The 12,975-nt window shown below is 38.0% G+C and overlaps 1 protein-coding gene across 1 annotated transcript in view; it reads left to right on the top strand.

Moving 5' to 3' along the window:
- The window catches only part of ABCA12 (ATP binding cassette subfamily A member 12), a 181,455-nt gene that overhangs the window by 67,386 nt on the left and 101,094 nt on the right, over positions 1-12,975 (top strand). Inside the window, exons 4-7 of the mRNA XM_012555555.1 lie at positions 5,414-5,502; positions 7,796-7,893; positions 10,691-10,876; positions 12,680-12,858. Of these exons, the coding sequence (XP_012411009.1) occupies positions 5,414-5,502; positions 7,796-7,893; positions 10,691-10,876; positions 12,680-12,858 (552 nt within the window). The remainder of the gene's footprint in view (positions 1-5,413; positions 5,503-7,795; positions 7,894-10,690; positions 10,877-12,679; positions 12,859-12,975) is intronic.

The following is a 12,975-nucleotide window of genomic DNA, read 5'->3' as shown; positions in this document are numbered from 1 at the left end:
ACTGCATCAAATCATTGAGGGGGCCTCAGTGACCAATATGACATCATTATTTGTAGTTCAAAGTCAATATTGAATGTTGTTTGGAACTGAGGTCAGTGATGGGCCTAGAGCTGTCACACATCTTCTTTCCAGGCATCTTATATATCCATGTAATTATAATTCTGGAAGGAAGGGGAAAGTTTTTTTTTAGAAGTTTAACTAAACCTAAGAGACAAAAAAAGAAATGTAAGAATTTTCTTTCCAGGATTTGCCATATGTCTCTTTCCTGGTAGAAATTCCTTTTATAGGCAGAATTTACCATGGCACACACAGACACCACCTACACAGGTTGTCTTTCCTGCTCACAGGAAATACAAAGACACCAACATAAGTGCATAAGTTCTCTCGTTACTATGATATCTATAAATTTGGCATTTCACAAAAGTAACTGTTGGTAGATGTGTCTGAGAGAAAGTAAAATCTACTCTAGGCCTAGTGTTCCTCCCAGCATAATGGAATTCTTAAATCTAAGGTGTTTCTCTTTCTGGATTTACTCCAAAATAGAGCCCCATAAATGCCACTGAGGCAGAATCTGTCTTCTTTTCTTAGAGGAGAGGCCCTTAGCCATCTTTAAGGGTCGGGTCTATACATGCAACTGGGGCCAATAAGAGTTAGTTAAATAACACCGTGGACAACTTGCTGATTTCATTCAGGCCTTCCTGGATCACGCCAAGAGCTGAATTTTCTGAAGGCATCTAAGTTTTGCCTAATGTTTGAATATATGGAGAGAGGAATAGGATTTTTAGTCTCCTGAGTTGGTCCTGGGGTCCTGGTGGCACAGTGGTTAACAGCTCCACTGCTAACCAAAATGTTGGCAGTTCAAATCCTTAGCTGCTTCTTGGAAACCCTATGGGGCAGTTGTAGTCTGTCTTGTAGGGTCGCTATGAGCCAAAGTCGACTTGACAGCAACAGGTTTGGTTTGGTTTTTTTGGAGTTGGTCCTGAGGTGTGTAATTGGGGTGAGTTATCATTGAATAACTCCACTTATCTATGATAAGCTAGTGTAGGGTTTCTTAGCCTCGACGTTATTGTTACTTAGGGCTGGATAATTCTTGGTTGTGGAGGGGCTGTCCTGTGAATTGTAGGATGTTTAGCAGCATCTACCCACTAGATATCAGATGCCTCCTCCCCCACTCGTGACAATCAAATGTATCTTTAAACGTTGCCAAATGTCCTTTGTGGGGAGTGGCAAAATAGCCCCTAGTTGAGAACCACTGGTCTAGTGAAAGGGTGAAGGAAAAAATGTTAATGTGATGAGAGGCTGGAATTAAGGCTCTAATTCTGAGGAGCTTGGTCTATAAAAAACTCAAATGATAACTGTAGGGGCCACTGGCCTGTGTTCCCATAATCCCCTGGGCATATCTTTACCTTAACTCTTACCATTAATGTATTGTAATTACAGGGTTTTGTTTGTTTTGCTTTTGTTTTTGTTGTGACTTGCCGATTGTATTACATTTAATGTTTGTATTTACTATGAAAAGTCTAGCCCCAAAATGACATATAGTGGGAATTTAATAAATACTGTCAAATGAAGAAATGAATAAATACAGTAGGTCCAGTGTAAGATTATACCAGTGGTTTGTGGAGCCATCCCTGGTGCTTCCTCTTCCAAGGGCCTTTGCAGAGCCAGGTATGCAACAAAGGAGAGCAGGGCAGGGCCATTTAGAAAAAGATACTCTCTTAGCTATCAGTGGTTCTGAATGATATTCTTTATTATCAAGTATTCAGTGTTTGCCATGTGCTAAATGTCTTACTATCTGCCAAAACAGTGCTCTGTAAACTTCTTAGGCTTATAGCCTAGGAAGGGTGAAATTGATCATTGTTACAAATAAAAATTTCCTCTCATAAACAGATAAAGAAATTAAACCTATAAAATGAAGAAGGGGTTGCAGAACCGTGGGTGGCATCCTTTATCTCATTCCATCTTACCAGATCTGTAGGTTCCAGATCTATAAAATAATGCGAGTATCCAGAGTTGTTGAAGTTTCTAGTATTCTAGAGGGATTACATCTAGAGCATGGATGCCTGTGTATGAGCTTCAGCTCCATATTGAGGGTGAAGGCTGTGTCTTTGCAGTATCTTTTTTTTGTGGGTACTTTGATCAAGAACTAATATTGGTGGATGCCTTTGGTGACAGGGGCCAGACAGGACCTTGATACACACATTTCATATAATGCTCACAATAACCTTGCTAGGTAGATATTGTCATTCCTAATTTGCAGTTGAGGGAGGCAGTGGCTAAGTTCTTTTAGGAAGAGGCAGACCCAGGATTCCAAAGGCATCTTCAAACTCCAAAGCTTTTTCTGCCACACTCCAGCAACACCTTCTCTTTGATTCAATCAGCCATAAGATCTTATGGTCAGTACTCTGTTAGGTGTTAGGGATATAAAGATGAATGAGACATGGTGCTTGCTTTCAAAGATGGCGCAGCCTGGAAGGGCGAAGTGGCAGGAATAGGCACACAAACAAACATGCATGTAATAAATTATATAATATTTATGTACAAAGCACTTAAATTGTGTGAAATAATGGGAAGGATACTGTTTCTCACCTATAGCTATACGAAACATCCAGTGAGTACTTTGTCTCTAAGCATAATCATGCCAGTGACTTAACTAGAGTTGGTGTTAGCCAGTGAGGTCATTCATGGTGTCACACACACCCCCATGCTAATTACTACAATATTGTAGCTAAAAGACCAGAAATTGTGACAAAAATCAGGGACTATAAAAACACCGGCAGCGATGAAAATAACAGTTCCTGCTTGTAGCACGTGCAGACGAAACCACATGATTCAGAGCATCATTGTAATTAAGTAATAATGACAGCTCTGACCAGACCACCTTAGAAGGTTCAAAAAGTAAAGTAGCATAGAGTTTTAGCCTTATAGGTATAATGATACATGTAAGGTGGGCTTACGAGAAAAAATTTTGTTGTTATAACTAACTACAGGGATTTTTTTTAAAATAAAAAATAACAAATTTCTGCTGAAACACCGCACAAAAATTTTATAGACAGTCATTTTGGTGTCATCCCCTCTGACAGTGTCTCCTGGTGTGGTCTGCACCACACAGTGACGCCCCGGATCATGCTCGTTAGAAAGTTCAAATGATGCCATTAACTCAGTAAACCTAGCTGCCTTACTAAGGCTCTCCTTTAGTAATTTAATAAGAGGTTCATAGAATTAATTACCTTTGAAATTACCTTAGCTTTAATTCATCTTTTTACCCACAATACTCTCTGTTGTACATTTATTTTGTGGTTTCTATTTTCAGAGTTTAAAGAGAACAGTTGTGCACTGGGGGTGTGGACAAAAACTACTGCATCACATATTAAGAGCAAAATAAGGTGATAAAATTAGGGAAAATTTGTAGGCAGAGGAGCAGCAAAACACATAGTACTCCGAGCTCTCATTACCCCCATAGAAAGGTATGCAGAGGCCATGTAAAAGGAGATGGACCCCTCCATCCCCCCGACTCCCATGACAGGAAACCCTGTAACCATGGGTCAAGGAAAGGTCTTGTTAGAAAGAAGGCCTCCGAAGTTCCTTGTCTGCAAGCAGCAGATCCGCTGTTGAGCAAACTCTGATCTGCTGAGCCAGCTACCTGCTAAGCTACTAAACTGAGAAGGAAATAAGCTTGTCTTTGCTTGGTGTTTGGAGAATGCTTGCAGGTGTGGTTTGGGAAAATGGACAAGGTGTCCTCTGTGGAATAGATACGGCCTTTGCTTCTCCACTCTTTCTTAGTTTCCTATGGCCTCGTCTTCCTTCCCCCCACCACTCCCGTTTATTATTGTCTGTGTTTCCGCTTGCTCCTTCTTTGCTCATTTTGACCTATGTCATCCTCCCTCTGGTTTTTGTCTCTGTCCTTATTCCTTAAAAATTTTATGAAGGTAGTTTTCCCTTTATTTGCAACATATGTTGATATTCAGTAGTCTTCCTTATAGCATTTTGAGCTGAACTAAGAAGTACTGAGAAAAATAAAAGTAAGCCTGAATTTCTCCAACTTTCAAAAACTTCTGTTTGAGAGAAGGGAAAAGGTTCAGGTCAGTTCTTATTTTTATCTGAACAGTTTTCTCATCCAAATAGTCAGCATAAGGAATGTAAGAAGATTTAGGGGAATATAGTCATGGTCATGAATAATTCAAATATACATTAAGAATGCAGAACTTTTGGAACAACCAGTACATTTTATGGAGAATATTGGAAAAACACTAGGGAGTGAAAACAAATATCACCTCTCCTTATTGTTTTTATAAAAAGGACACACGCATACTCGTACATACACACACACACAAATCCTTAGATTTTTCTCCTATTGTAAATCACAAAGTACCCTGGAACCAAGAAGTAGATCTTTTTTCTAAAGAAGCAGTCAAATTTAACCACAGTAGTAAGCAGAACTTCTTATTTTTCCAGTATTACCTCTCTATTTCCATCTTGATGTACCTTAATTAACTCTTATAAAGGACTGAACAAGATTTATCAGCTTTTAGGAATTCTGAAAAATATTCGCATCTAGGCATTTGGACTGATTTCCATTTTGAAACATGCACATTTTAGTTTAGGCATTTTCTTTTAGATACATCCAGTTTTCAAGAAAAATGAATTTCTCACTTTTAACAGTAATCAATTAAACAGGAAGTAACTTAAAAATAAAAAAAGAGGGTTACTAAATCATGGAAAGGTCCAATCATGTTTCCTTCCAAAAGATTGCACAAGGATTCCTGACACCACAGTGCTGTTATTACTGCTTTGACACGTTTGGCACAACTGAAAATCTGCTTATACGGCTCTTCCTTTAACACCTGGTATCACCTGTGATGACCCCCACCAGAGTGCTTGGCACAGACTCGATACTCAGTAGATGTTTGCTCTTTACCTTTTCCCTTGAATCTATTTTACAAATATTCATCTTTTGCAGGCGTCAATATTTCATGTATAATTTAACATATAAAACTTGTTTTTCGTTTCCCATTGACAAATAAGCAGACTTTTGTTTCGGTCTCCAAAGCACCTTTGAACTTTCATCTATTTGATATCATCACCTTATGAAAAGAAGGAAATTATCACAAATACTTTCAATATTTAGCTCTACAGCCTTTCTAAAATAATTTTCTTTCCACAAGATTAAAGTAAAAATAACTATTTTAAACCTCATGCTGGACCATTTTCTCTGAATAAAAATTTACCTTGTAGGAATCTTTATGTATTCTCTCGTGTATGGTTAGATAAATTCTTCCATTAAAATCCTGGAAAGTACATTAAAAATTTGAAAGTCCTAGGAGAGTCCTGGAATCTGCTACATAACAGATTGCTATAACTAACTGAACTTAATGCGGGTGAAGTTACAGAGTTCTTACTTTTTCTTCTCTAGTGAAATTCTGACAAAGTCACCCAACCTGGAGGACAGCAATTTATCACTCCAGAGAACTAAAGTTCCAGAAACCAGGCGCACATCAGTGGGTAAGTTATTCTCTTCTGTAGAGTTTAAAACAGGCCTTTGGAAGAGCCAGTGAAAATCTAATGTTTAAAAGCTGTATACTTTAAATTTCCAAACCAAGATGCCTAGAATATCCCTAAGAGACCTAAATGTTCCTATGGCTGCCTGAGTGTAGTGGCACAATTATGCAAAGTTCTTGAGAATAATTAGAGATTATGTTCTTACGAAAATACTCCATAGGAGCAAAAAATCTACATGGTACTAACATGATGTTGAGGATTGCCCTCTTTTCCAGACCTGACTAGGGAATCTTTGTTATTCTTGTTTTTGCTACCTGTTGTCAAGTTGGTCCTGTCTCATGGTGACCCCATGCACAACGGGATGGAACCCTTGTGATCCATAAGGTTTTCACTGCCTGATTTTTGGAAATAGATTGCCAGGCCTTTCTTCCTAGTTTACCATAGTTTGGAAGCTCCGCTGAAACCCGTTCAGCATCAGAGCAACACACAAGCCTCCACTGACAGGTGGGTGGTGGCTGCGCTTGAGGTGCGTTGGCCAGGAATTGAACCCCGATCTCCTGCATGAGAGGGCAGAATTCTGCCAGTGTTGTCGGCAATTAGATGGTGGTGCGATGGCTAGCAAGCACATGACAAAAATTACTGAAAGGAATCTCAGAAATCTATCCAAACTTTCCGTTTTACAGATGAGGAACGTGAGGCCCAACAAGGTTAAGTACTGTGTGCATGCTCATACAGTGAATTGGTAGCAAAACTGGGACTAGAATGACTGCCAGTACTGTTTCTGCTACACTCTTCTTCCTCCCACTCATTGCTCAGTATCATAGTCGTTTTGTACCTACTTCACATCTAACCTAGTGACCTCAAACTTTAGTGTGCAGAAGACCCTCACGAGGAGCTCCTTAAAAATGCAAGTTCCTGAGCTTTATGCCTAGGTGATTTTGATCCAGGTGGTCTTGAGAAACACTAATTAGAAGCTACAAACTGAGATAAAGTGTTGAAATAGCAAGACCATTTTGCATTCACTCAACAAATATTTATGGAATGCCTGCTACCATCTAGACACAGTTGTAGGTGCTGGGAATATATCAGTGAACAAACCAAGGATTCTCATTCTCATGGAGCTTACATGCTAGTGTGTGTGTTAGCATGTGGCTTGTGCTTTAGGGGAAAAAAAGTAGTATCTTTAAAAATACCAGGAAATATTTAAGATTTTACGATATTAAATAACATTCCAATACGGGTTGGTGAACCAAATGAGAAATGTTCTGTGTTTATGTAGTGGAATATGGTGGTGAATGGTTTTGAGGAGTTAATGTTCTGTTGTGAATGATCTGTGGTTGTTTGGCTGAGTAGGTGAAAGCACAGTAGAAATAAGGTCATGGTGTTGTGGTCCAGTAAGCTTTGCTCTGCCTAATAGCCACCGATTATTTTTCTCACACTGGCCCGTCAGGTCACAAATGTATTGCCTCGGTCTAAAAGAAATAAAAAATAAATTCTTCAGTCTTATGAGTGCTCAAACAAAGCCCAGGCCCTACTTATGATGGGTCACTGGTATCTTTGAATATTAGGATTCTTTGCTGTGAGGATAAGGAAGTATTTCTGTCCGAAATTTACCAAAGTTAACATACTGACTTAATGAACATCCATACATATGGATCTAGTCTTCTGGTGAATGCTCCAAATCCAGAATATTTTGCCACTCTATAAACAGTATTCGATGAGAGCACTTTGGGAATTACCTAATTAGAGTCTAATATAGTCCAGACTAATTGCTTTATCCCAGGTATTTCATCTGAAATCTTATTCAGAAACCACTTTGGGGAGGAGAGAATTTATGATCCTACGCAGATTTCAGCCTCTTAATTGAGTAATTAGAAAGAAAACCATTATCACCAGATGTGCACTGGCAGATCCTTTGAACAGATGTTGGATATGATGGATCTACGGAGCTAGTGGAGGCACCTCACATCCTCTAGGCCTGTACAGAAATGATTCAGTTTATTGGGCAGTAATATTGGTGATGCAGTTTAATGACACAAACTGGAATGAAAGCAAATGACATCTAAAGGATTGGAAAGAAACCAGGAGCAGACCAAAACCATCACAATTTTATGCGAAAAGAAAAAGGCATGGTATTTGCCATTTTTCTAGTACGAAACTTTCATAGAAGATAAATATTTGAGCATGTTCTTGCTGAGGGGTATATGAGGGTAAAAGTGGTATTTATGGATTCTTATGTGATCCTGCCCTTTCTGTGTGTGTTTGGAATGCTGATCTGTTCTTTCTCTTACTACAGCCACAGTGTCTCCCATTCCAAGTCCTGATTTGCAAAGTACGGGAACAGATACTTTCAATTACAGTCAAGTGCTTGCGCAGCTCCTTCGTTTGGAAAAGGTAACTTCACGCTGGTTTATAAATGGACAGATAATAAAAAGCAGTCGAACAAAGACCTTATAGGTTAATAGGGAGTTTGGAGCACCTTGCCAATTTGGAGTAATAGCTCAGGGACACTATTTTTCACAGGAATGCTTTAATGAAAAATGTTAATTCTGAGGTATTTTTGAATTCCTTAAGTTCTCAGGTATTTATTTACTTTTCGGTTAAGTTCCTTAATCAGACTTAAGATTTTCATTTAGTAAGACAGAAAGTGGCGTTATGTGTAATCTTTTAATCTCAAGCTGCAAACCTGCTGCTCCATCCACACTAATGCCTATGGAAGATATCTCCACAGAGTAAAAGAAATCTCTCTCTGGCATATTTAGAGATCTTACCTATAGATTTCCTTCTGTTTGCTAGTGATCATCCACTTTAAGATTTCCTGGGTTGCAAGATAATAAACATAATTTCCATCAGAAGTGTAAGCCAAATTTGTGTGTGTGGGTGTGGGTGTGGGAGTGGGTGGGTGGGTGTGTGCACGCACGTGCATGCATATGGGAACTCTGAGAAATTGAATTTGAATGCCTTTAGGCCAAACAGGCCCTCTTCTGTTAACCACAGTCCCCATTTCTCCTTATTATGTTTCATCCAGCCAAATTCATACTAGTAAGTTACTTACCTAGCCCCTCAGCGCTTTGAAATAGAGAGACAGTATCTTCTCTCTCTGTCTCATTAAACCCATTGCCGTCGAGTCAGTTCCGACTCATAGTGACCCTGTAGGACAGAGAACTGTCTCATAGGGTTTCCAAGCCTGTAATCTTTACGGAAGCAGACTGCCACATCTTTCTCCCATAGAACGGCTGGTGGGTTCGAACTGTCGATCTTTCGGTTAGCAGCCAAGCGTTTAACGACTGCGCCGCCAGGGCTCCTTTTCTCTCTAATTACTATCTATCTATCTATCCACACAAACACAAGCGTTTCTAATAATATAGCCATGTCTTATGTAGTAGACATTTCTTCCATCTGAACCAGGGGGAAATGTCTCTCATCTTTAATGGTATTCCAGTGACCATCACCACTGCTGGCCTGCTGGCTAGTATATCTCTATTAGTTACCCTTGAACTAACATTCTGTGTAACTGAGGCATCTCAATAAACTGGTCTATGTAAATTAGCCAAAAAGGACAATACAAAAATGGATGCCAGAAAAAGGCACCATACTTATCAAGGCACCTCTGCCAGTGCTGGCAAAAATATAAGGTTTTCCCGTTCAGTCAGGTCTAGCTGTTGAAAGTCTGGTTTATATAATATTGGTGGTCCCTAAGGCACCCTATGTGGAGTAAGAAACTCCCCAATATGCCCAAGTAATTCCAGTCTAAAGCCTCCTCAAATCAGGCTAGTGTGTAAACTAGGGGAAGTTATTCTATTCCATTCTAATTCTCCCATATTGGTTCCTAGAAGCACACAGTCTTACGATGGATGAGATAAATTATTTGATATCCAGAATGGCAATGCTATTCTCAAAAATACCACTTTATTGTATTAAAACTCCCGAGTTCTCTTACTCATATGAAATAAAAATTTCAGAATTTTGTGATGCAGCACAGAGCTATATATCCAGTGATAATAAATCAAAAATGAATGTTCTGTGTATAGACGCATATTTTTAGCGTAGCTGGAGCAGGGAAGGGATGTAAAAATTAGGATGACATATTGATGCCTGTGTCAGCACTCTCTCTGATTCCTCTTTCTTTCTCTTTACGGCTTTCTGCAGCCCTTGCAAGAATGAGTAGAGAAATCATTTTGGGGTGAGTTTATGTATAACGTTAGGAAAGAGATATGAATGAATGACTAGAAGACCTCACACTTATAGTACATCCTAGAATAAGTGGATCTTGCCTTATTTCATTACATTTAGAGGTCAAGCCTCTAGAAAGCAGAGTGTGGATTTTGTGGTGTAAACTGAGGGAGTGGACAAAGTTGGCCTTCACTTCACAAACTTATAAGAATTCATTATTCAGAGGGAGCTCATAAGTATTACAACTAAGTAGTGTCTGTAAATCCCTAAACTACTTAATAATGGTGAATGTGATCAATATTTATAGGAGAAAATAGTGCTGTACCTGCAACTGAGCTGAATTGTGAAATATAGAGGAATTATCATGATTCCATAATGAAAATGCTTTCTAATTATTGCTCTTGGTAATTATACTTACTTTAACATATATGTATATGTATACATGTGTATATATGTATATGTATGTTTTCCTTGTCTCTTTCTATGCATAAGACTTAAATGGAAGAATTATTTTGCAGATGAGAAGTAGTCCACGTTTGGCCATTTTTCTTAACACTGTTGATCCTGAGAATATGTAGATCCTCAGCAGCTTTTGGAGGTCTTCCAAGAAAATCACAGCTAATCTCCCATGAAGCTTCGCAAAGAATTAGGATACCTGAGTCTCTGCTGCTAAACGTCCAGGAGAAATGAAATAGGATTTTTATGCCTGATGTTTTTGGTCAGAAAATATCTAGTGCATTTAAGTTTTCTTGTCAGAGACCACAAATGAGTTCAGTTAAGCAAATCTTATAAGATTCATTTAATTTATAACAGTGACAAGAATTTACCACATTAGCACTTTCTCTTGGCAACTTTTCTTGGGAAAACCCAATGTATTTTACTGTTACTTTAAGAGTACAATGCAGGACCTTAAAATGGCTATCGTAAAGACAGATCAGTTTTGTTGAAGATTAGAATACTTCAGTATCTATATATACTAACATGATTATCCTATTTTTGGCGTGCATTTTTTTTTTAGCCGTTAAAACAAAATTTGACTTCAGAAGATACACGAAGAGAAATCTGTGAAAGCTATCCCGCATATATTGCTGATCATGCCTTCTCTTGGACCACTCTAGGAAAAAATGTTTTTAACAAGTTTTGCCTTTCCAACATGTCCCTTTTAGAGTCTTCTCTCCAAGAAATAAGAAACCAGCTCTCTCAGGTGAGTGTGGGTGTTTTAATAATATGATCAAAGATATCTCATAAACAATAGAAGGAGGTATATATATTGTTTCCATTCTTGCATACATTAAGTGATGCAATGTGAGTCAAAGAGCCAGCTGATGGTCCCCTTGGACTGGGAAATGCTGACGGGAATATTTGCTCACCTTTGGCATGGATTCCTGACATAGAGGAATTTGCACACCATGTCCAGTCCTAAGTAATGCCCACTTTTCTGTCCAATGTACAAGATTGAAGTAATTTCAATGCTGAACAAAATATATTGTGCTATGGTTAATGTGGCTGCAACAATGGGCTCAAGCATAACAAGGATTGTGAGGATGGCGCAGGACTGGGCAGTGTTTCATTCTGCTGTACGTAGGATCACTGTGAGTCAGACTGACTAAATGGCACCTAACAACAAACAGCAACACCATGGTTAATATAGACACACCTTTGGAAATTCAGTATGGCTTTGCTCTATGGTGAATGAAGACTCACTGTTTTCTTTGAAAGCTTTAAGTTGACGTCACTCAGGATGTAGTGTAAGGGTAATAATTAAACTATCAGAGCCATATAATCACCAGCAGTTGGAATAATGGATAATCCCTTTTTATTTTTCTCACTGACATCAAACCTAATTTGAAAAGCTGACTTCTGATAAAATAATATATCCCTCTCCCCAAAATATTATACATTAGAATCAAGAACAGGGGTGCCAGTGACCATTAATATATGCTATCCTGAAGCTACAATGGTGAAAATAAGACACGGATGATCCAAATTTAATTTAAAAAAAAACCTCAAAACTCAAATAAAATGAAAGATCCCCAAAATATTAAGGATTCTCTTGAAAATTTGTGGACAGAAATAAATGAAACGTGTCCGCTAGTAATATTTTTCCCTTGATGCTCTAAATTTTATTGTAAGTGATTTTTATCAAGTACAGAATGCTTAAGTTACCTTTCAGTAATCTGAATTTTCTGAATGAACTGGATTAGAGACACTGCTTTATAATAACCCCAACCAGAACGTAAGTCACTTAAAACCCTTTCTTAATAACTCAGCAGTTGTGGAGAGTGGAAGGTGTAGTCAAGAATACGTTGTTCAAACTCACATTCTCAGCATGCAAGACCTTGAATCAAGACAGATCAAAAGCCTATCTTTACTAGTATGAGTGAGGGAATAAAGAAAACAGTTTATCTCTGAAGATGTTGGCTGAATTTTATGATCCAGAGGAAGATAAAAAGTCAAGGTTTTCGCTGATCTGTTTTTTTTTTTTAATAGTATAGGGTGTGATTATTAAAAAGATTAGAGCTAAAAAAATGGATTATATAGCTTCACTCACTATAAATCATTTATTATAACTAAAGTTCCTGGTATTGCAACAGAACTTTGGAAATACTTGTTTGCACTAATATGTGTAATAGTTTAAGTGTTTTCATGGATATTCATGAATATATATATATAATGTGTATTTATGTATATGTATGTTTACATTACTATGTTTTCAGAAAATATTTTTCAAATATGCACTTTAAAATATTTTGTATGAAAACAGCCTTGTTAACCAACTTTAAATGTATCAATTTCTGGAGCTATCGAAAAAAAATCCAATTACGGTTAAGAACATTCTAAATGGTTGCAGTTTCTCCAAATAAAAGATGAGTTCAAACTTAGCTAAGATCTGAAGGAATTGCTTAAGTGCAAAATCTAGACTTTTCAGATTTTCAAAGACATTAAGCTATGTGATTACAAATGCTGAAATCTCAATTTTGACCTCTTTGTGGTTTTATGTTTTAAGATATCAAGTGATCCCAACAATCAGAAGATAGTGTTTCAAGAAATGGTCAAAGCACTGTCCCTCTTCTCACAGTTGCAGAAGCAGACAGCTGTGTGGCAGCTTCTCTCTAGTTTTCCAAATGTGTTTCAGAATGCCACAACACTAAACAATCTATTTGATGTTCTCCGAAAGGCAAGCAGGTAAGAAAATGTAAGAATTATAAAGAGAATGCTCTACATTCTACCTTGGTGAGTAGTGTCTGGGGTCTTAAAAGCCTGTGAGCAGCCATCTAAGATACTCCACTGGTCTCATCCCTT

Source organism: Trichechus manatus, unplaced genomic scaffold, assembly GCF_000243295.1.
Source record: "Trichechus manatus latirostris isolate Lorelei unplaced genomic scaffold, TriManLat1.0 scaffold00041, whole genome shotgun sequence".
NCBI lineage: Eukaryota > Metazoa > Chordata > Mammalia > Sirenia > Trichechidae > Trichechus > Trichechus manatus.
This window is presented reverse-complemented; position numbering and strand designations above follow the sequence as displayed.